The 24,816-nt window shown below is 48.4% G+C and overlaps 1 protein-coding gene across 1 annotated transcript in view; it reads left to right on the top strand.

Moving 5' to 3' along the window:
• The window catches only part of LOC121291712 (guanylate-binding protein 1-like), a 51,879-nt gene extending 27,306 nt beyond the window's left edge, over positions 1 to 24,573 (top strand). Inside the window, exons 9-10 of the mRNA XM_041213205.1 lie at positions 12,571 to 12,673; positions 22,713 to 24,573. Of these exons, the coding sequence (XP_041069139.1) occupies positions 12,571 to 12,673; positions 22,713 to 23,110 (501 nt within the window). The 3' untranslated portion in view covers positions 23,111 to 24,573. The remainder of the gene's footprint in view (positions 1 to 12,570; positions 12,674 to 22,712) is intronic.
• The last annotated feature ends 243 nt before the right edge of the window (positions 24,574 to 24,816 follow it).

The raw sequence follows: 24,816 nt of genomic DNA, 5'->3' as shown, positions 1-24,816 counted from the left end.
GTTTACAGAGTAATGGACTAGAGCACTCCTGCCCCCAACGGTACAACAGGTTTACAGAGTAATGGACTAGAGCACTCCTGCCCCCAACGGTACAACAGGTTTACAGAGTAATGGACTAGAGCACTCCTGCCCCAACGGTACAACAGGTTTACAGAGTAATGGACTAGAGCACTCCTGCCCCCAACGGTACAACAGCTTTACAGAGTAATGGACTAGAGCACTCCTGCCCCCAACGGTACAACAGGTTTACAGAGTAATGGACTAGAGCACTCCTGCCCCCAACGGTACAACAGGTTTACAGAGTAATGGACTAGAGCACTCCTGCCCCCAACGGTACAACAGGTTTACAGAGTAATGGACTAGAGCACTCCTGCCCCCAACGGTACAACAGGTTTACAGAGTAATGGACTAGAGCACTCCTGCCCCCAACGGTACAACAGGTTTACAGAGTAATGGACTAGAGCACTCCTGCCCCCAACGGTACAACAGGTTTACAGAGTAATGGACTAGAGCACTCCTGCCCCCAACGGTACAACAGGTTTACAGAGTAATGGACTAGAGCACTCCTGCCCCCAACGGTACAACAGGTTTACAGAGTAATGGACTAGAGCACTCCTGCCCCCAACGGTACAACAGGTTTACAGAGTAATGGACTAGAGCACTCCTGCCCCCAACGGTACAACAGGTTTACAGAGTAATGGACTAGAGCACTCCTGCCCCCAACGGTACAAACAGGTTTACAGAGTAAATGGACTAGAGCACTCCTGCCCCCAACGGTACAACAGGTTTACAGAGTAATGGACTAGAGCACTCCTTGCCCCCAACGGTACAACAGGTTTACAGAGTAATGGACTAGAGCACTCCTGCCCCCAACGGTAACAACAGGTTTACAGAGTAATGGACTAGAGCACTCCTGCCCCAAGGTACAACAGGTTTACAGAGTAATGGACTAGAGCACTCCTGCCCCCAACGGTACAACAGGTTTACAGAGTAATGGACTAGAGCACTCCTGCCCCCAACGGTACAACAGGTTTACAGAGTAATGGACTAGAGCACTCCTGCCCCAACGGTACAACAGGTTTACAGAGTAATGGACTAGAGCACTCCTGCCCCCAACGGTACAACAGGTTTACAGAGTAATGGACTAGAGCACTCCTGCCCCCAACGGTACAACAGGTTTACAGAGTAATGGACTAGAGCACTCCTGCCCCCAACGGTACAACAGGTTTACAGAGTAATGGACTAGAGCACTCCTGCCCCCAACGGTACAACAGGTTTACAGAGTAATGGACTAGAGCACTCCTGCCCCCAACGGTACAACAGGTTTACAGAGTAATGGACTAGAGCACTCCTGCCCCCAACGGTACAACAGGTTTACAGAGTAATGGACTAGAGCACTCCTGCCCCCAACGGTACAACAGGTTTACAGAGTAATGGACTAGAGCACTCCTGCCCCCAACGGTACAACAGGTTTACAGAGTAATGGACTAGAGCACTCCTGCCCCCAACGGTACAACAGGTTTACAGAGTAATGGACTAGAGCACTCCTGCCCCCAACGGTACAACAGGTTTACAGAGTAATGGACTAGAGCACTCCTGCCCCCAACGGTACAACAGGTTTACAGAGTAATGGACTAGAGCACTCCTGCCCCCAACGGTACAACAGGTTTACAGAGTAATGGACTAGAGCACTCCTGCCCCCAACGGTACAACAGGTTTACAGAGTAATGGACTAGAGCACTCCTGCCCCCAACGGTACAACAGGTTTACAGAGTAATGGACTAGAGCACTCCTGCCCCCAACGGTACAACAGGTTTACAGAGTAATGGACTAGAGCACTCCTGCCCCCAACGGTACAACAGGTTTACAGAGTAATGGACTAGAGCACTCCTGCCCCCAACGGTACAACAGGTTTACAGAGTAATGGACTAGAGCACTCCTGCCCCCAACGGTACAACAGGTTTACAGAGTAATGGACTAGAGCACTCCTGCCCCCAACGGTACAACAGGTTTACAGAGTAATGGACTAGAGCACTCCTGCCCCCAACGGTACAACAGGTTTACAGAGTAATGGACTAGAGCACTCCTGCCCCCAACGGTACAACAGGTTTACAGAGTAATGGACTAGAGCACTCCTGCCCCCAACGGTACAACAGGTTTACAGAGTAATGGACTAGAGCACTCCTGCCCCCAACGGTACAACAGGTTTACAGAGTAATGGACTAGAGCACTCCTGCCCCCAACGGTACAACAGGTTTACAGAGTAATGGACTAGAGCACTCCTGCCCCCAACGGTACAACAGGTTTACAGAGTAATGGACTAGAGCACTCCTGCCCCCAACGGTACAACAGGTTTACAGAGTAATGGACTAGAGCACTCCTGCCCCCAACGGTACAACAGCTTTACAGAGTAATGGACTAGAGCACTCCTGCCCCCAACGGTACAACAGGTTTACAGAGTAATGGACTAGAGCACTCCTGCCCCCAACGGTACAACAGGTTTACAGAGTAATGGACTAGAGCACTCCTGCCCCCAACGGTACAACAGGTTTACAGAGTAATGGACTAGAGCACTCCTGCCCCCAACGGTACAACAGGTTTACAGAGTAATGGACTAGAGCACTCCTGCCCCCAACGGTACAACAGGTTTACAGAGTAATGGACTAGAGCACTCCTGCCCCCAACGGTACAACAGGTTTACAGAGTAATGGACTAGAGCACTCCTGCCCCCAACGGTACAACAGGTTTACAGAGTAATGGACTAGAGCACTCCTGCCCCCAACGGTACAACAGGTTTACAGAGTAATGGACTAGAGCACTCCTGCCCCCAACGGTACAACAGGTTTACAGAGTAATGGACTAGAGCACTCCTGCCCCCAACGGTACAACAGGTTTACAGAGTAATGGACTAGAGCACTCCTGCCCCCAACGGTACAACAGGTTTACAGAGTAATGGACTAGAGCACTCCTGCCCCCAACGGTACAACAGGTTTACAGAGTAATGGACTAGAGCACTCCTGCCCCCAACGGTACAACAGGTTTACAGAGTAATGGACTAGAGCACTCCTGCCCCCAACGGTACAACAGGTTTACAGAGTAATGGACTAGAGCACTCCTGCCCCCAACGGTACAACAGGTTTACAGAGTAATGGACTAGAGCACTCCTGCCCCCAACGGTACAACAGGTTTACAGAGTAATGGACTAGAGCACTCCTGCCCCCAACGGTACAACAGGTTTACAGAGTAATGGACTAGAGCACTCCTGCCCCCAACGGTACAACAGGTTTACAGAGTAATGGACTAGAGCACTCCTGCCCCCAACGGTACAACAGGTTTACAGAGTAATGGACTAGAGCACTCCTGCCCCCAACGGTACAACAGGTTTACAGAGTAATGGACTAGAGCACTCCTGCCCCCAACGGTACAACAGGTTTACAGAGTAATTTGACTAGAGCACTCCTGCCCCCAACGGTACAACATCTTTACAGAGTAATGGACTAGAGCACTCCTGCCCCCAGACGGTACAGAACAGTTTTACAGAGTAATGGAACTAGAGCACTGCCTGCCCCCAACGGTACAACATTATCACAGAGTAATGGAACTAGAGGCAACTCCTGCCCCCAACGGAACAACATGTTATACAATAGTAATGGACTAGAGCACTCCTGCCCACCAACGTACAACAGGTTTACAGAGTAATGGACTAGAGCACATGCACTCCTGCCCCCAACGGTAACAACAGGTTTACCAGAGAAATGGACTAGAGCACTCCTGCCGCCCAAAACGAACAACAGTTATTACCGAGTAATGGACTAGATCACTCCTGCCCCAACGGTACAACAGGTTAACAGAGGTAATGACTAGAGCACTTCCTGCCCCCACGGTAAAACAACAGGTTTACAGAGTAAATGGACTAGAGCACTCCTGCCTCCCAACGGTAACAACAGGTTTACAGAGTAACTGGACTAGAGCACCTCCCTGCCCCCAACGGTATACAACAGGTTTACAGAGTAATGGACTAGAGCACTCCTGCCCCCAACGGTACAACAGGTTTACAGAGTAATGGACTAGAGCACTCCTGCCCCCAACGGTACAACAGGTTTACAGAGTAATGGACTAGAGCACTCCTGCCCCCAACGGTACAACAGGTTTACAGAGTAATGGACTAGAGCACTCCTGCCCCCAACGGTACAACAGGTTTACAGAGTAATGGACTAGAGCACTCCTGCCCCCAACGGTACAACAGGTTTACAGAGTAATGGACTAGAGCACTCCTGCCCCCAACGGTACAACAGGTTTACAGAGTAATGGACTAGAGCACTCCTGCCCCCAACGGTACAACAGGTTTACAGAGTAATGGACTAGAGCACTCCTGCCCCCAACGGTACAACAGGTTTACAGAGTAATGGACTAGAGCACTCCTGCCCCCAACGGTACAACAGGTTTACAGAGTAATGGACTAGAGCACTCCTGCCCCCAACGGTACAACAGGTTTACAGAGTAATGGACTAGAGCACTCCTGCCCCCAACGGTACAACAGGTTTACAGAGTAATGGACTAGAGCACTCCTGCCCCCAACGGTACAACAGGTTTACAGAGTAATGGACTAGAGCACTCCTGCCCCCAACGGTACAACAGGTTTACAGAGTAATGGACTAGAGCACTCCTGCCCCCAACGGTACAACAGGTTTACAGAGTAATGGACTAGAGCACTCCTGCCCCCAACGGTACAACAGGTTTACAGAGTAATGGACTAGAGCACTCCTGCCCCCAACGGTACAACAGGTTTACAGAGTAATGGACTAGAGCACTCCTGCCCCCAACGGTACAACAGGTTTACAGAGTAATGGACTAGAGCACTCCTGCCCCCAACGGTACAACAGGTTTACAGAGTAATGGACTAGAGCACTCCTGCCCCCAACGGTACAACAGGTTTACAGAGTAATGGACTAGAGCACTCCTGCCCCCAACGGTACAACAGGTTTACAGAGTAATGGACTAGAGCACTCCTGCCCCCAACGGTACAACAGGTTTACAGAGTAATGGACTAGAGCACTCCTGCCCCCAACGGTACAACAGGTTTACAGAGTAATGGACTAGAGCACTCCTGCCCCCAACGGTACAACAGGTTTACAGAGTAATGGACTAGAGCACTCCTGCCCCCAACGGTACAACAGGTTTACAGAGTAATGGACTAGAGCACTCCTGCCCCCAACGGTACAACAGGTTTACAGAGTAATGGACTAGAGCACTCCTGCCCCCAACGGTACAACAGGTTTACAGAGTAATGGACTAGAGCACTCCTGCCCCCAACGGTACAACAGGTTTACAGAGTAATGGACTAGAGCACTCCTGCCCCCAACGGTACAACAGGTTTACAGAGTAATGGACTAGAGCACTCCTGCCCCCAACGGTACAACAGGTTTACAGAGTAATGGACTAGAGCACTCCTGCCCCCAACGGTACAACAGGTTTACAGAGTAATGGACTAGAGCACTCCTGCCCCCAACGGTACAACAGGTTTACAGAGTAATGGACTAGAGCACTCCTGCCCCCAACGGTACAACAGGGTTTACAGAGTAATGACTAGAGCACTCCTGCCCCCAACGGTACAACAGGTTTACAGAGTAATGGACTAGAGCACTCCTGCCCCCAACGGTACAACAGTTTACAGAGTAATGGACTAGAGCACTCCTGCCCCCAACGGTACAACCGGTTTTACAGAGTAATGGACTAGAGCTCTCCTGCCCCCAACGGTACAACAGATTTACAGAGTAATGGACTAGAGCACTCCTGCCCCCAACGGTACAACAGGTTTACAGAGTATGACTAGAGCACTCCTGCCCCAACGGTTACAACAGGTTTACAGAGTAATGACTAGAGCACTCCTGCCCCCAACGGTACAACAGCTTTACAGAGGTAATGGACTAGAAGCACTCCTGCCCCCAACGGTACAACAGGCTTTACAGAGTAATGGACTAGAGCACTTCCTGCCCCAACGGTACAACAGGCTTTACAGAGTAATGGACTAGAGCACTCCTGCCCCCAACGGTACAACAGGTTTACAGAGTAATGGACTAGAGCACTCCTGCCCCCAACGGTACAACAGGTTTACAGAGTAATGGACTAGAGCACTCCTGCCCCCAACGGTACAACAGGTTTACAGAGTAATGGACTAGAGCACTCCTGCCCCCAACGGTACAACAGGTTTACAGAGTAATGGACTAGAGCACTCCTGCCCCCAACGGTACAACAGGTTTACAGAGTAATGGACTAGAGCACTCCTGCCCCCAACGGTACAACAGGTTTACAGAGTAATGGACTAGAGCACTCCTGCCCCCAACGGTACAACAGGTTTACAGAGTAATGGACTAGAGCACTCCTGCCCCCAACGGTACAACAGGTTTACAGAGTAATGGACTAGAGCACTCCTGCCCCCAACGGTACAACAGGTTTACAGAGTAATGGACTAGAGCACTCCTGCCCCCAACGGTACAACAGGTTTACAGAGTAATGGACTAGAGCACTCCTGCCCCCAACGGTACAACAGGTTTACAGAGTAATGGACTAGAGCACTCCTGCCCCCAACGGTACAACAGGTTTACAGAGTAATGGACTAGAGCACTCCTGCCCCCAACGGTACAACAGGTTTACAGAGTAATGGACTAGAGCACTCCTGCCCCCAACGGTACAACAGGTTTACAGAGTAATGGACTAGAGCACTCCTGCCCCCAACGGTACAACAGGTTTACAGAGTAATGGACTAGAGCACTCCTGCCCCCAACGGTACAACAGGTTTACAGAGTAATGGACTAGAGCACTCCTGCCCCCAACGGTACAACAGGTTTACAGAGTAATGGACTAGAGCACTCCTGCCCCCAACGGTACAACAGGTTTACAGAGTAATGGACTAGAGCACTCCTGCCCCCAACGGTACAACAGGTTTACAGAGTAATGGACTAGAGCACTCCTGCCCCCAACGGTACAACAGGTTTACAGAGTAATGGACTAGAGCACTCCTGCCCCCAACGGTACAACAGGTTTACAGAGTAATGGACTAGAGCACTCCTGCCCCCAACGGTACAACAGGTTTACAGAGTAATGGACTAGAGCACTCCTGCCCCCAACGGTACAACAGGTTTACAGAGTAATGGACTAGAGCACTCCTGCCCCCAACGGTACAACAGGTTTACAGAGTAATGGACTAGAGCACTCCTGCCCCCAACGGTACAACAGGTTTACAGAGTAATGGACTAGAGCACTCCTGCCCCCAACGGTACAACAGGTTTACAGAGTAATGGACTAGAGCACTCCTGCCCCCAACGGTACAACAGGTTTACAGAGTAATGGACTAGAGCACTCCTGCCCCCAACGGTACAACAGGTTTACAGAGTAATGGACTAGAGCACTCCTGCCCCCAACGGTACAACAGGTTTACAGAGTAATGGACTAGAGCACTCCTGCCCCCAACGGTACAACAGGTTTACAGAGTAATGGACTAGAGCACTCCTGCCCCCAACGGTACAACAGGTTTACAGAGTAATGGACTAGAGCACTCCTGCCCCCAACGGTACAACAGGTTTACAGAGTAATGGACTAGAGCACTCCTGCCCCCAACGGTACAACAGGTTTACAGAGTAATGGACTAGAGCACTCCCTGCCCCCAACGGTACAACAGGGTTTACAGAGTAATGGACCTAGAGCACTCCTGCCCCCAACGGTACAACAGGTTTACAGAGTAATGGACTAGAGCACTCCTGCCCCCAACGGTACAACAGGTTTACAGAGTAATGGACTAGAGCACTCCTGCCCCCAACGGTACAACAGGTTTACAGAGTAATGGACTAGAGCACTCCTGCCCCCAACGGTACAACAGGTTTACAGAGTAATGGACTAGAGCACTCCTGCCCCCAACGGTACAACAGGTTTACAGAGTAATGGACTAGAGCACTCCTGCCCCCAACGGTACAACAGGTTTACAGAGTAATGGACTAGAGCACTCCTGCCCCCAACGGTACAACAGGTTTACAGAGTAATGGACTAGAGCACTCCTGCCCCCAACGGTACAACAGGTTTACAGAGTAATGGACTAGAGCACTCCTGCCCCCAACGGTACAACAGGTTTACAGAGTAATGGACTAGAGCACTCCTGCCCCCAACGGTACAACAGGTTTTACAGAGTAATGGACTAGAGCACTCCTGCCCCCAACGGTACAACAGGTTTACAGAGTAATGGACTAGAGCACTCCTGCCCCCAACGGTACAACAGGTTTACAGAGTAATGGACTAGAGCACTCCTGCCCCCAACGGTACAACAGGTTTACAGAGTAATGGACTAGAGCACTCCTGCCCCCAACGGTACAACAGGTTTACAGAGTAATGGACTAGAGCACTCCTGCCCCCAACGGTACAACAGGTTTACAGAGTAATGGACTAGAGCACTCCTGCCCCCAACGGTACAACAGGTTTACAGAGTAATGGACTAGAGCACTCCTGCCCCCAACGGTACAACAGGTTACAGAGTAATGGACTAGAGCACTCCTGCCCCCAACGGTACAACAGGTTTACAGAGTAATGGACTAGAGCACTCCTGCCCCCAACGGTACAACCAGGTTTACAGAGTAATGGACTAGAGCACTCCTGCCCCCCAACGGTACAACAGGTTTACAGAGTAATGGACTAGAGCACCTCCTGCCCCCAACGGTACAACAGGTTTACAGAGTAATGGACTAGAGCACTCCTGCCCCCAACGGTACAACAGGTTTACAGAGTAATGGACTAGAGCACTCCTGCCCCCAACGGTACAACAGGTTTACAGAGTAATGGACTAGAGCACTCCTGCCCCCAACGGTACAACAGGTTTACAGAGTAATGGACTAGAGCACTCCTGCCCCCAACGGTACAACAGGTTTACAGAGTAATGGACTAGAGCACTCCTGCCCCCACACGGTACAACAGGTTTACAGAGTAATGGACTAGAGCACTCCTGCCCCCAACGGTACAACAGGTTTACAGAGTAATGGACTAGAGCACTCCTGCCCCCAACGGTATACAACAGGTTTACAGAAGTAATGTACTAGAGCACTCCTGCCCCCAACGGTACAACCTGGTTTACAGAGTAATGACTAGAGCACTCCTGCCCCCAACGGTACAACAGGTTTACAAGAGTAATGGACTAGACGCACTCCTGCCCCCAACGGTACAACAGGTTTACAGAGTAATGACTAGAGCACTCCTGCCCCCAACGGTAACAACAGGTTCTACAGAGTAATGGACTAGAGCACTCCTGCCCCAACGGTACAACAGGTTTACAGAGTAATGGACTAGAGCACTCCTGCCCCAACGGTTCAAACAGGTATCACGAGTAATGGACTAGAGCACTCCTGCACCCAACGGTACAACAGGTAAGAATGACTAGAGCACTCCTGCCCCACGAAAGGTACAGGTAATGGACTAGCGCACTCCTGCCCCCAAACGGTACAACAAGGCTTTACAGAGTCAATGGACCTAGAGCACTCCTGCCCCAACGGTACAACAGGTTTACAGAGTAATGGCTAGAGCACTCCTGCCCCCAACGGTACAACAGCTTTACAAGTATTGGACTAGAGCACTCTGCCCCCAACGGTACAAACGAGGTTTACAGAGTAATGACTAGAGCACTCCTGCCCCCAACGGTACAACAGGTTTACAGAGTAATGGACTAGAGCACTCCTGCCCCCAACGGTACAACAGGTTTACAGAGTAATGGACTAGAGCACTTCCTGCCCCAACGGTACAACAGTTTACAGAGTAATGGACTAGAGGCACTCCTGCCCCAACGGTACAACAGGTTTACAGAGTAATGGACTAGAGCACTCCTGCCCCCAACGGTACAACAGGTTTACAGAGTAATGGACTAGAGCACTCCTGCCCCCAACGGTACAACAGGTTTACAGAGTAATGGACTAGAGCACTTCCTGCCCCCAACGGTACAACAGGTTACAGAGTAATGGACTAGAGCACTCCTGCCCCCAACGGTACAACAGGTTTACAGAGTAATGGACTAGAGCACTCCTGCCCCCAACGGTACAACAGGTTTACAGAGTAATGGACTAGAGCACTCCTGCCCCCAACGGTACAACAGTTTACAGAGTAATGGCACGAGAGCACTCCTGCCCCAACTGTACATACAGGTTTACAGAGTAATGGACCTTGAGCACTCCTGCCCCCATCGGTACAACAGGGTTACAGAGTAATGGACCTAGAGCACTCAGCGTACTAACAGGTTACAGAGTTTGGACTAGAGCACTCCTGACCCCAACGGTACAACAGGTTTTACAGAGTATGGACTAGAGCATCTCCTGCCCCCAAACGTACAACAGCTTTACAGAGTAATGGACTAGAGCACCTCCTGCCCCCAACGGTACAACAGGTTTACAGGAGCAATGGACTAGAGCACTCCTGCCCCCAACGTTACCAACAGTTACAGAGTATTGGACGAGAGCACTCCTGCCCCCCAACGGTAGGGACAACAGCTTTACAGAGTATTGGGACTAGAGCACTCCTGCCCCCAACGTACAACAGGTTTACAGAGTAATGGACTAGAGCTCTCCTGCCCGCCTACGGTACAACAGGTTTACAGAGTATTGGACTAGAGCACTCCTGCCCCCAACGGTACAAACAGCTTTACAGAGTAATGGACTAAGCACTCCTGGCCCCCAACGGGTACAACAGGTTTACAGAGTAATGGACTAGAGCACTCCTGCCCCCAACGGTACAACAGGTTTACAGAGTAATGGACTAGAGCACTCCTGCCCCCAACGGTACAACAGGTTTACAGAGTAATGGACTAGAGCACTCCTGCCCCCAACGGTACAACAGGTTTACAGAGTAATGGACTAGAGCACTCCTGCCCCCAACGGTACAACAGGTTTACAGAGTAATGGACTAGAGCACTCCTGCCCCCAACGGTACAACAGGTTTACAGAGTAATGGACTAGAGCACTCCTGCCCCCAACGGTACAACATGTTTACAGAGTAATGGACTAGAGCACTCCTGCCCCCAACGGTACAACAGGTTTACAGAGTAATGGACTAGAGCACTCCTGCCCCCAACGGTACAACAGGTTTACAGAGTAATGGACTAGAGCACTCCTGCCCCCAACGGTACAACAGGTTTACAGAGTAATGGACTAGAGCACTCCTGCCCCCAACGGTACAACAGGTTTACAGAGTAATGGACTAGAGCACTCCTGCCCCCAACGGTACAACAGGTTTACAGAGTAATGGACTAGAGCACTCCTGCCCCCAACGGTACAACAGGTTTACAGAGTAATGGACTAGAGCACTCCTGCCCCAACGGTACAACAGGTTTACAGAGTAATGGACTAGAGCACTCCTGCCCCCAACGGTACAACAGGTTTACAGAGTAATGGACTAGAGCACTCCTGCCCCCAACGGTACAACAGGTTTACAGAGTAATGGACTAGAGCACTCCTGCCCCCAACGGTACAACAGGTTTACAGAGTAATGGACTAGAGCACTCCTGCCCCCAACGGTACAACAGGTTTACAGAGTAATGGACTAGAGCACTCCTGCCCCCAACGGTACAACAGGTTTACAGAGTAATGGACTAGAGCACTCCTGCCCCCAACGGTACAACAGGTTTACAGAGTAATGGACTAGAGCACTCCTGCCCCCAACGGTACAACAGGTTTACAGAGTAATGGACTAGAGCACTCCTGCCCCAACGGTACAACAGGTTTACAGAGTAATGGACTAGAGCACTCCTGCCCCCAACGGTACAACAGGTTTACAGAGTAATGGACTAGAGCACTCCTGCCCCCAACGGTACAACAGGTTTACAGAGTAATGGACTAGAGCACTCCTGCCCCCAACGGTACAACAGGTTTACAGAGTAATGGACTAGAGCACTCCTGCCCCCCAACGGTACAACAGGTTTACAGAGTAATGGACTAGAGCACTCCTGCCCCCAACGGTACAACAGGTTTACAGAGTAATGGACTAGAGCACTCCTGCCCCCAACGGTACAACAGGTTTACAGAGTAATGGACTAGAGCACTCCTGCCCCCAACGGTACAACAGGTTTACAGAGTAATGGACTAGAGCACTCCTGCCCCCAACGGTACAACAGGTTTACAGAGTAATGGACTAGAGCACTCCTGCCCCCAACGGTACAACAGGTTTACAGAGTAATGGACTAGAGCACTCCTGCCCCCAACGGTACAACAGGTTTACAGAGTAATGGACTAGAGCACTCCTGCCCCCAACGGTACAACAGGTTTACAGAGTAATGGACTAGAGCACTCCTGCCCCCAACGGTACAACAGGTTTACAGAGTAATGGACTAGAGCACTCCTGCCCCCAACGGTACAACAGGTTTACAGAGTAATGGACTAGAGCACTCCTGCTCCAACATGTATAACGGATTTAATTCTCAGTAATAAGTCAGTGAGCACTCCTGCACCAACATGTCTTTTTGTCAGTGTTAAAGCAGTGTGAAGTCCTGCCCAAATGTATTTGCCTTCCAGCTATTTCTTTAATTGTATTTTAAATCCCCCACTCCCACAGGCCGAAGACGCCTTGAACAAGTTCATGAAACGCAAAACTCCGGAAGCTGACTCCGTGCTGCAGGCCGACAGGATGCTGACAGACAAGGATAGGGAACTGGCAGGTAAGCTAGTTCCAGTAACTTTTGTTGGTGGAAGGAATAAAAGGCTTAAGTGCAAAGGAATTTAATGCACAGGAGCTGCAGCTGTATAAGAGAGAGATGGAAAGGCAGTAGATTTAATGACAATGTGAAGATTAGCAATGCTTGAAGTGCACGACAGCTTAACACAGAATGAGAAGGTAAAAATGTAGGTGCATAAAAAATAGGAGCAGGACTAGGCCATTCAGCCCCTCGAGTCTGCTCCACCATTCAATTGGATCACAGCTGATCTGATTGTGGCCTTAACACCACTTTCCTCCCTATCCTCCAAAACCCTTGACTATCTTGTCAGTCAAAAATTTGTGTAACTCAGCCTTGAATATATTCAGTGATCCAGCCCCCACTGCTTTCTGGGGAAGAGAATTCCAAAGTCTAATGAACATCAGAGTGAAGATATTCCTTCTCTTCTCTACCTTAAATGGGATTAAAAACTCTGTCCCCTAGTTTTAGATTCCTCCATGAGAGGAAACATCTTGTCAGCATCTACCCTACCAATCTCCCCCCTCAGAAACATTTTATTTCAATAAGATCACTTCTCATGCTTCTTAACTGCAATGCGTATAGACCCAACCTGGTCTACCTTTCCTCATAAGACAAATCCTTTGTCCCAGGAATCTGCCTGTGGACCTTCTCTGAACTGCTTCCATTGCAAATATATCTCTCCTTAAGTAAGGAGAACAAAACTGGACACAGTACTCTTGATGCAGTCGCAACAATACCCTGTAGTTATAGCAAAACTTCCCTACATTTGCCTTCCTAATTACTTGCTGGACCTGCATGTTAAATTTTTGTGATTCATGCACAAGGACACCCAGATCCCTCTGTACTGCAGCATTCAGCAGTCTCTGTCCATTCAAATAATATTCTGTTTTCCTATTCTTCCTGCCAAAGCGGACAGTCTCACATTTTCCCACAATTTACTCCATTGGCCAAGTTTTTGCCCATTGACTGAACCTACCTATATCTCTTAGCAGACTCTTTGTGTCCTCCTCACAACTTGCTTTTGAATCCACAAAACACTTAGTCCCTTTATCCAAATTATTAATGTAAATTGTACATAGTAACTGGGTTAATATTTCAGTTGCAAACCCTTCATCAGAATCATCTTAACCGTAGAGAGTATCAGAGCTGAACCCAGTCATGTTCACCTTCAACATTTACACACATGTACTTTACAGGAGGGAGCATTAGACAGTGAGGAGGAAGTTATCTCCTTCTTTGATTCATTGTCCAGGTTATTTATTCTTTAAACAGCCTGGGACATTGTTAAAGACACTACATAAATGTGTGCAGTACTAGTAATAATACGAGTAGCATTGCATTAGTTACATCTAGTACCAGCAGCATCAGTAGTATCAGCCATAGCAGCAATGCAGTAGTAGTTGTAGCATTCACAATAATCAGTAGCTTTAGCAGTAGCAATACCAGCAGTAACAGTAATGATGGGATCTATCCCAATGGTAGGAGCAATAGCAGGAGCAGCATCAATAGCATTAGGATCATAGGATCATACAGCACAGGGGATGAAAGGATTGTCCAATGATGGGAGGTTGAGTAGAGTGAACCTATACTCTGGAGTTTAGAAGAATGAGAGGCACTCTCACTGAAACATGTAAGATTCTGAAGAAGGGTAGATTCTGAGAGGGTGTTTCACCTGATGGGAGAATCGCAAATGAGGGAGCAACTAAAGGATTGATAATTTAAGACTGAGATGAGGAGAAAGTTCCTTATTCAGAGTATTATGAATCTCTGAGGCTGTAGATGCTCAGTCATTGAGTATCTTCAAGGCTGAGATGGATTCTAGGGATATCAAGGAATATGGGGATTGGGCAGGAAAGTATAACTGAGATCACCAATCAGCCGTTGCAGGCTCAGGGGGCCTAATGGGGGCTACCCCAGCTCCTATGTCTTATGTGTTAGTTCCTCCGTGCGTACATGTGTCTGTGTGTGTGTTTGCGTTGTGTGTGCCTCTGTATGTCTGTGTGTGTCTGTGCATGTGCATTATTCAAAATTCATTCATGGGATGTGGGCTTTGCTGGCTGGGCCAGCATTTATTGCCCATCCGTAACTGCCCTTGAGAAGGTGGTGGTGAGCTGCCTTCTTGAACCGCTGTAGTCCATGCGGTGCAGGTACACCCACAGTGCTGTTAGTAAAGGAGTTCCAGGATTTTGACCCAGTGACAATGAAGGAACAGCGATATATTTCCAAGTCAGGATGGTAAGTGGCTTAGAGGGGAATTTCCAGGTGGTGGAGTTCCCATCTATCTGTTGCCTTTGTCCTTATAGATGGTAGTGTTGTGGATTTGGAAGGTGCTGTCTAGGAAGCCTTGGTGAATTCCTGCAGTGCATCTTGTGTATAGTACACACTGATGCTACTGTGCATCGGTGGTGGAGGGAGTGAATGTTTGTGGATGTGGTGCCAATCAAGCGGGGCTGCTTTGTCCTGGATGGTGTCAAGCTTCTTGAGTGTTGTGGAAGCTGCACTCATCCAGGCAAGTGGGGAGTATTCCATCACACTCCTGACTTGTACCTTGTAGATGTCTGTAGATTACCAAAAAATGTCTAACTGGCTTCACAATTCCTTGGTGGGGTCTTGTTTGCTTTGGCATTGTTTATTGTCACTGGACTGGTAAGGTAATCCAGAGAACCAGGGTAATGCTCTGGGGACCTGGGTTTGAATCCCACCACAGCAGAAGGTGCAGTTTGAATTCAATAAACATCTGGAATTAAAAGTCTAATGATGACTGTGAAACCTTTGTTGATGGTCACAAAAACCCATCTGGTTCACTAATGTCCTTTAGGGAAGGAAATCTGCCGGCCTTACCCGGTCTGGCCTACATGTGACTCCAGACCCACAGCAATGTGGTTGACTCTTAAAAATGCCCTCTGAATAAGGGCAATAAATGCTGGCCTAGCCAACAAAGTTCACACCCCACAAATGAATTTTTTAAAAATCTTGAAAGGTGTCCTTGCGCTTTAAAACAGTTTTCTCTATCTCATTTCCAAGTTCAGACATCAGATGACCCATGGTGGCCATCATTATTGTCTTTTAAAAAGGATCCCCTTTAAACAGTCCAGTATGTTTTTGGTTAGTTGGTGATATTACCAGTTGATATCACTCAAGTGATATCGAGTGACTTTACATTAGTCACAATTTTCCTTCATTGTGGCACCGTGTAAGTGTGCGTGTGTGTATGTGTGTATGTTTGTGTGCACTATGTGTGTGTATGAATGTATGTGTTTGTATGTCTGTGTGTGTACGTGCATCTGTGTGTGTGTGTATACCTGTGTGTGTGTACCTGTGTGTATATATGTGTGTGTATATCTGTGTATGTGTGTGTGTACATATGTGTTTGTGTCTGTGTGTGTGTGCGTATCTATGCGTTTGTGTGCGTGTGTGTGTTTATGTGTGTGTATTTATGTATGTGTGTGTATCTATGTGTGTGTATGTTTGTGTGTGTATGGCTGTATGTATGTGTGTGTGTGTGTGTGTGTGCGTCTCTTTGTGTTTGTGTGCTTGTGTATTTGTGCTTGTTTGTGTATCTATGTGTGTGTGCGTGTGTGTGTATCTATGTGTGCATGTGTGTGTATCTATGTGTGTATCTATGTGTGTGTGTGTATCTATGTGTGAGTGCTTATCTATGTGTGTGTGTTTCTCTATGTGTGTGTGTGTGTGTGTGTATATCTATGTGTATCTGTGTGTGTGTGTATCTATGTGCGCACGTGTATCTATGTGTGTGTATCTATGTGTGTGTATATCTATGTGTGTGTGTGTGTGTGTATCTATGTGTGTGTGTATCTATGTGTGTATATCTATGTGTGCGTGTGTATCTATGTGTGTGTGTGTGTGTATCTATATGTGTGTGTGTATCTATGTGTGTGCGTGTGTATCTATGTGTACGTGTGTATCTATGTGTGTGTGTATCTATATCTGCGTCTGTATCTATGTGTGTATGTGTATCTATGTGTGCGTGTGTATCTATGTGTACGTGTGTATCTATGTGTGTGTCTGTATCTATGTGTGTGTGTGTATCCATGTGTGTGTGTGTGTATCTATGTGTGTGTGCATGTGTATCTATGTGTGCGTGTGTATCTATGTGTACGTGTGTATCTATGTGTGTGTGTATCTATGTGTGTGTCTGTATCTGTGTGTGTGTATGTGTATCTATGTGTGTGTGTGCGTGTGTATCTATGTGTGCATGTGTATCTATGTGTGTGTGTATCTATGTGTGCGTGTTTATCTATATGGGTGTGTGTGTATCTATGTGTGCACGTGTATCTATGTGTGCGTGTGTATCTATGCGTGTGTATCTATGTGTGCGTGTGTATCTATGTGTGCGTGTGTATCTATATGGGTGTGTGTGTATCTATGTGTGCACGTGTATCTATGTGTGCGTGTGTATCTATGCGTGTGTATCTATGTGTGCGTGTGTATCTACGTGTGCACGTGTATCTATGTGTGCGTGTGTATCTATGCTTGTGTATCTATGTGTGCGTGTGTATCTATGTATGCATGTGTATCTCGTGTGTGTGTGTGTGTGCGTGTGTATCTATATGTGTGTGCAGCTTGCCGGGGTGGGGGGGGGGGGGTGGGGGGGTGGTGTGGAAGAGGCTGGAGGACAAAGGCTTGACTGGGGGAGGAGGCAAAAGTGTGGAAAGTGCACACAGACACATGAGAGGGGAGAGAGGGAAATCAGTTGGGGCCAGAAGGCATAGGCAGTCCTGTGGCTCAGTGCCACACTTTAGAGGGCTGAGCTTGGAATGACCCTCCTTGTCCCAGTCCAGGAAGGGGGTGTGGGGTGGGGGTTTGTCAGTCCTGTGTCAGTCGTGTCCAGTACAGTGTGCGCAGGGATTGGTCACTGCCTCACATCAGTCCTGGGGGTTTCTGGCTTCATACTGGGCTGCAGATAGAACAGTTACAGTCAGAGGGAGGCATCTACAGCCTGTAGATGGGTAAGAGGTAATGTAAAGTCACTCGATCGTCCCGCAGTGGGGAGGGTGGTCTCTGTCGGTCACTGTGAAATTGGGATTCCCACGGTCATGGGTGTTGGGGCTGGGTGGCTGGTGAGCAGCTGGTCTGGTGGTAGAATGTCAACTGCACTATTTGCCCAGCCGAATCTTTGCTGAAGGGGAGGTCTCTCAAGGCCTGTGGGAGGAGTCAGCTACTGCACTTGTGGGTTGGCTAATTCCTGCTTTTCCAAATGGAGTGGAAGGCACAGCTGGGACATGTTAGGAACAGTCGAATATCAATTCAGGGAATGCCGCACCTTAAAGCGAGAGTATAACTCCAATTGGAGCCATTGCAAAGACCCTTTGTCCCACTCATGGGAAATCCCAGGTATCAGAAAGAACCAATTGAAAAAGGGTCACAGGCTGAGGTGCAGATGCTTAGTGGCCCTAAGACCTCTGAACCTTTCAGCCTGGTGGTCCGCCACATTCCATTCCCTTGAGACATCTTAGCGGTTTGATGCAACTGAGTGGCTTGCTGTGGGTTTGGAGTCACATGTAGGCCAGACCAGGTTAAGGACAGCAGGTTTCCTTTTGCACTGATGTGCTGGGCTCCCCCATCATTGAGGATGGGGATGTTTGTGGAACCTCCTCCTCCAGTGAGTTGTATAATTGACTGGATGTGGCAGGACTGCAGAGCTTAGATCCGATCCGTTGGTTGTGGGATCGCTTAGCTCTGTCTATCACTTGCTGCTTATGCTGTTCGGCACGCAAGTAGTCCTGTGTTGTAGCTTCACCAGATTGACACCTCATTTTTAGGTAGGCCTGATGCTGCTCCTGACATGCTCTCCTGCACTCTTCATTGAACCAGGCTTGATGGTAATGGTAGAGTGGGGGATATGCTGGGCCATGAGGTTACAGATTGTGTTCAAGTACAATTCTGCTGCTGCTGATGGCCCACAGCGCCTCATGGATGCCCAGTCTTTAGCTGCTAGATCTGTTCAAAGTCTATCCCATTTAGCACGGTGGTAGTGCCACACAACAGGATGGAGGGTGCCCTTGAGCTCAAGGTGGGACTTTGTCTCCACAATGACTGTGCAGTGGTCACTCCAACCGACACTGTCATGGACAGATGCATCTGCAGCAGGCAGGTTGGTGAGGATGAGGTCAAGGATGTTTTTCCCTCTTGTTGGTTCCCTCACCACCTGCCGCAGACCCAGTCTAGCAGCTATGTCCTTTAGGACTCGGCCAGCTCGGTCTGTGCTGATGTTACTGAGCCACTCTTGGTGATGGACATTGACGTCTCCCACCCAGAGTACATTCTGTGCCCTTGCCACCCTCAGTACTTCCTCCAAGTGGTGTTTAACATGGAGGAGCACTGATTCATCAGTTGAGGCGGGTCAGTACATGGTAATCAGCAGGAAGTTTCCTTGCCTACATTTGACCTGATGCCTGATGTTGAGGATTCCTAGGGCAACTCCCTCCCAACCGGATTCCAACATGCCACCACCGGCAGGACAGGCCCAGGGATGGTGATGGTGGTGTCTGGGACATTATCTGTAAGATATGATTCCATGAGTATGACTGTGTCAGGCTGTTGCCTGACTAATCTGTGGGACAGCTCTCCCCATGTTGGCACTAGCCCCCAGATGTTAGTAAAGAGGACTTTGCAGGGTTGACCGGGCTGAGGTTGTTGTTGTAATTTCCAGTGCCTAGATCGATGCCGGGTGGTCTGTCATATTCCGTTCCTTTTTAGTGGTTTGATACAACTGAGTGGCTTGCTGTGGGTTTGGAGTCACACGTAAGCCAGACTGGGTAAGGGCGGCAGGTTCCCTTCCCTAAAGGACATTAGTGAACCAGATGGGTTTTTACAACAACCGGCAATGGTTTCATGGTCATCATCAGACTTTTAAATTGCAGATTTTTATTAAATCCAAATTTCACCATTTGCCGTGGTGGTGTTTGGATTACCCGGAGTGTCTGGATTACTCGTCCGGGTACAATACCACTACGCCACTGCCTTAGGAGTTGTGTGCAGAGGCTGTAGGTGGCTCACAGGAGACAGTGCTGGAGCATAAGAGCTGGTTAGCATCTCATGACATTAGCCCTGCCCCTGCTCTCAGATGGGCAATCGAGATGGTTATTCACAGCTAACATGGCATCAGTCTGCCTGCTTTGTGTGTGCAGATGTGAGACTGTTGGGATGAAATGTTTAGCCCCAAAATGGGACCAGAGCGAGGCTGCAGTACATCTGATGTGTGTCCTTTATTACCAGCGATTTGGGCCCTTAAGGGCTGGACAGGGTGTCAGCATTTTGGGGAGCACAAACGCCACAGCATGGCATCAGGGGAAATTGGGAGACTCCACACGGAGAGATGCTCATGAGTGGCAGGCAGATATCCAGCTCCTGAAGTTTTCGAGGTCCATTGAAAAGTGAGGTGAACTGCAGCCTCACATCCTTCACTGAGAGTTACAGATGACTGTGTCCTGATTCTGGGGACTGAGTGAGATGAGGAGGCACCAACACTTGACTTGCATGAATGATTGGCAATGGGGAAAAAGCGCAGTTTGGAATTGGAATCGACCTCACACATGAAGGTGATATCCACTGAGTGAAGATTGACCTCCGTGAGGCACCTTGCCACACTGCAGGCATACTGCCAGGAGTGCACTGAGGATTGCAGTGTTGCTGCAGCCTCTCGTAGGCTGCCATAGGCAGTGCAATGTTGGTGAGATACTTGAAGAGGCTGCACCCACTCAACTGTGCTGACAAAACTGCCTATTGCAGTTATTATCAGAAAGGCCACATGCTCCCGAGGCTGCCCTTACCATCCAAGGATGTGCATATTGTGACGCTAGAGTGTAACTACTCATTCAGAGATTGAACTGATGCATTGAGATGAGGGGGATAGCACCGAAGGTGGTAAAGTGGACCCAACACGGAGGGCCCTGGTGAAAAAGGATACTAATAGCTAAACGTCATCAGATATATTGCAGCCTCACTCTGATCCCATTTTGAGGCTACACATTTTCACCCCAACGGTCTAACATCTGCACACACAAAGCAGGTATACTGATGTTATTGCAGTTGCAAATAACTATCCCGATTGCCCATCTGAGAGCTGGGAGAGGGCTAATGTCAGGAGATGCTAACCAGACCTTATGCTCCAGCGCTGTCTCTTCCCAAGCCCCATGTCAGCCAACTGCAGCCTCTGTACACAACTCCTAGGTCGCAAGCTTTTAACCATCTAGCAGGAAACACAAGAACCAACATGTGCCAGTGAGGTTGAAAGCTGAAGAACGTAGAGATGGGAAGGTTTGGCACTAATCTTGGGGTGATGTACACATGAACATGCGGACGTGACCTAACATTGAAGGCAGACAGGAGTACATAAGAGCTCAGAGTTTGGGTTCACAGGTAAAGCACACTCAAGGCTGACAGAAAGTACAGGCAGGACAATGAAAGATGCCCAGTCACCATGTGCACCAGCATTTCATCATCTAGAATACACACTGAGCACTCTACAATACAGAAGCATCGGGGGACTAAAGCAGCTTCCAGGTTCTACACTCATGGCTCAACAGCAGATGAACCTCTGAAGCTGAACTCAGAGATACCTTGGCTAAGCACAAAGTGCTTTGAGGCTGACGCTTCACTGATGTTGATATTGAGCAGAGAATGGACAGAAACTGTTATGAGATGGCTCGACACACCAAAGAGCTGAGGTACATGATGGGGCATCTTCAAGGATGGGGAGGGGGACCTGTGACACTCGAATGACCACAAGGCATATCATCAGATAGAAGAGGCATACACAAGGTGCGGAGTGGAATGAGTGGAAATCTATTTACATTTATGCAAACTCCATACAGATTGTGAACACCCAGGCAACCTTTGTGCTCCTATTATTTCTTATGTTTCCTAACTCAACTATCTTGGTGCATCTCCGGCATCCACAGCAGAGGTGGAGCCAGCCTGTTGACTGCTACACCCTGTTGTCTTCATGACCTTGGCTTGCGTCCTCTGGAGGGCCGGTTCGTGGAGGGGCTGACCTACTCCTACTGTGGGGCTGAGGCACTCTCCTTGGTCTGTGGAGCCGTAGCTGATGGGGTCACAGGCAGAGGGGATTGGGATCGGCTGGACACTCTCGGAGTCACCTGGGTAGATGGCCTCAGGGTGTCTAGCTGCTGGTCCTTGTCCATTTGGGTGGCTGAGGGCCTCTGGCTGGGTCTTTGAGGAGAAGGTGCATCAGCGTTGAGGTGTCCTGTCCCCCTGTTGCTTAACCACTGATGGATGCCAGCTATGCCTACAGCAACGGAGTAGAACTCCTGGCGCACATGAGGCTCAATGTCCTGGACCAAGGTCTCCATGGCGGTCGCCATTCTACCAATGTTGAGCTCAGATCGCTGGCATGTAAGCACAATAACCTCAGACTGAACATGGGCAGACTCCTCCATCATCCATTGCAATCTGTTGACTACACCTGACGACCCTGCCTGATGTCCCCGTGTCTGTTGTTCCAGTTCCAACTTAGGAGGGAGTCCAGAGGCTCATCATCTGACTGGGACTCCGCAGCATCCTTGCCTCCAGCAGTCCTCCACGTGTCAGAGACCTTGAATGTCCCTGTCTCCGCCTACTGTGCACCAGAATCTGTCCTGTGCTCACCAGATTGTGACCCCGAGCCTACTCTGCAACTAAGTTCTACCTAGTTAAGTCTTTATGCTGGTGGAGGGTGCGGGTGAACGCTATGATGACTGTACATCCTCAGGATCCTCATCTTGATGTTATCATCGTGTTCTTGGGCTGGGGCTCAGTTGGCACTGACCCAGGCTGGAATGGAATGGAAGATCCCGCTGATAGGAGGGGCCATAAAATTCCACCTTTCGTCACCAGAGCGGAAAAATCTACCCTGTCTGTGTATTCATATGCGTGTGTGTGTATGTGTGTGTGTGTGTGTGTGTGTGTATGTGTGTGAGTGTTTGTCTACCTATAAGTATGCATATTCACAATGGCATGTAAATGTCAATATTGATGAGTTTCTTTTCTACTTTTGCAGCTGAGCAGCAGAGAGTCACTGAGGCCAAACAAGAGACAAAGGCACAGGAAGAGGCAGTGAAAACCCTGGAGAAGATGAGGGACAACGAGAGGATGTTTCATCAAGAGAGTGTCAAACACCTGAAGCTAAAGATGGAAGAAGAGAAAGAGAACTTGCAGAGGGAGCAGAAGATAGCACTGGAAAGCAAATTGAGAGAACAGAAGGAACTAGCAGAGAAGGAGTTTACAATGAAAGCTGAGATGATGGAGGAACAGATCAAGGCACTAAAGGGGCAACATGAATCTGATGACTCAATCTCTAAATATGAAAGGATTGCTAGGATAGCTCAGAGCTTTCTAGAAACTATGGTTAATGCTTATTCATCGCACAAAACCTTGAAACTGTTGGCCAAGAAATAATCTTCAAGTGCATAACCCCGCTGTTTCAGGGTAGGTACAGTTCTGACACAGGATTTCTTGGAATAGGATTTAGCCGACACTGGTTGGCTAGTAATTATCTGACGATTGGTGGGTGGGTGTGCGGGAGCATTATGGGGGGGTGTAAACCCGATCACATGGCCTTAATAGAACTTGCTTCATCTTCATACTGCTGGGAAAAAACAGTCAAACAAAGCACTAGGCTTTATTTCTAGAGGAATAGAATTGAAAAGGAGGGAAGTTCTGCTGAGCCTGTATCAAACCTTGGTTAGATCACAGCTCTGACCACCATATTATAACAAGGATATAGAGACACTGGAGAGGGTTCAGTGTAGATTTACAAAGACAATCCCAGAAATGTGAGGGTATACATATCAGGAAAGGATTGACAGGATGGGTCTCTTCTCTCCTGAAAAAAGTAGGCTGAGTGGTGACCTATGTTTTACATAGGATTACATATACTTCACATAAACAGGAAATTTGGCTCAACCAGTCTGTGCCAGTGTTTATACTCCACTTGAGCCTCCTCCCATCTTTCCTCATCCAAATCCATCATCGTAACCCTTTATTCCCTTGTCCCTCATATCCTTGTCTAGTTTCCCTCTGAAATACACCTACACTATTCACTCCAGCCACTCCCTGTAGTAACAAGTTCCACATTCTCACCATTCTCTGGGTAACGAAGTTTCTCCTGAATTCCCTATTGGATTTCCTGGTGACTATCTTACATTGATAGTCTTTAGTTATGCTCTTCCCCACAAGAGGAAACATTCTCTCTGTATATCTCTGCTAAGGTGAAACATGTACTGGTTGATGTAACCAACATAATTATTTCTTCAAAAAAGATAGGCTTGATGCAGAATAATAGAAATCTATCCTTAGCAAATGCCTCTCATAATTGTTAGCCATTGCACCAAATATGAAAATTCTCACAGTGAAGGCAATCACACTTTAATCTGGTGCAAAAAGCTGGTGTAGGCCTGACTTTGGCTGAATACAGCAGAGCTTTGTAAATCAGTTAAAAATAGGGGATTAACATGGTGCAAAGTATTTATCATTCTGCTCCAAATAGCTGGTGCATTTAATATGTTATAAACTGTGCTTTTACAATTGAGGTAATGTTGGACACTTCACATGATTTGCCTGATGTGGCGGGTGCTTATGATAAGTGTGGATGGTGTAAGTGGTGGGGACTGTATTTCAAAACATCCTTGCTTCCTGTAGCAAAGTCACAGCTCAGAGTATCCATTTCAAATTGTCTATGTTTGGCTGTTAATTATAGCAAGAATTCCTCTTGTCAATGTGTATCGCTTTCCCTGTTTTCTGTAAAAAATTGACTGCACATTTTCTCTGATTCTAACTTTATTGTAGTTCAACCCTTTCGTTCAGTTAGTTACAATTTCACTCCATTGATATTACAAAATAAAACATATAAACTGACAAAACTTGATTATATGTGTGTTTTACTTCTTGCAGGTCAGTATTGTCCGCAGTGTGCCTTCGTCGGTATGATCATTCTCCACTTAACAGATACGATACTTAGACTGCTTTTAACCAGACTCGTCAGGTGGGAATCCCATGGGATTGGTTGGAACCTTAATTTTACACCCACCTAATATCACTCTCTATGGATTAAAACTGCACGGGCTGTACAACCAGCATCACACCCGCTCCTGTCAGTTTACTGA

Source organism: Carcharodon carcharias, chromosome 19 (genome assembly GCF_017639515.1).
Source record: "Carcharodon carcharias isolate sCarCar2 chromosome 19, sCarCar2.pri, whole genome shotgun sequence".
Classification (NCBI taxonomy): Eukaryota; Metazoa; Chordata; class Chondrichthyes; order Lamniformes; family Lamnidae; genus Carcharodon; species Carcharodon carcharias.
The sequence above is the reverse complement of the archived record's forward strand: the minus strand, read 5'-3'. Positions and strand labels throughout refer to the sequence as shown.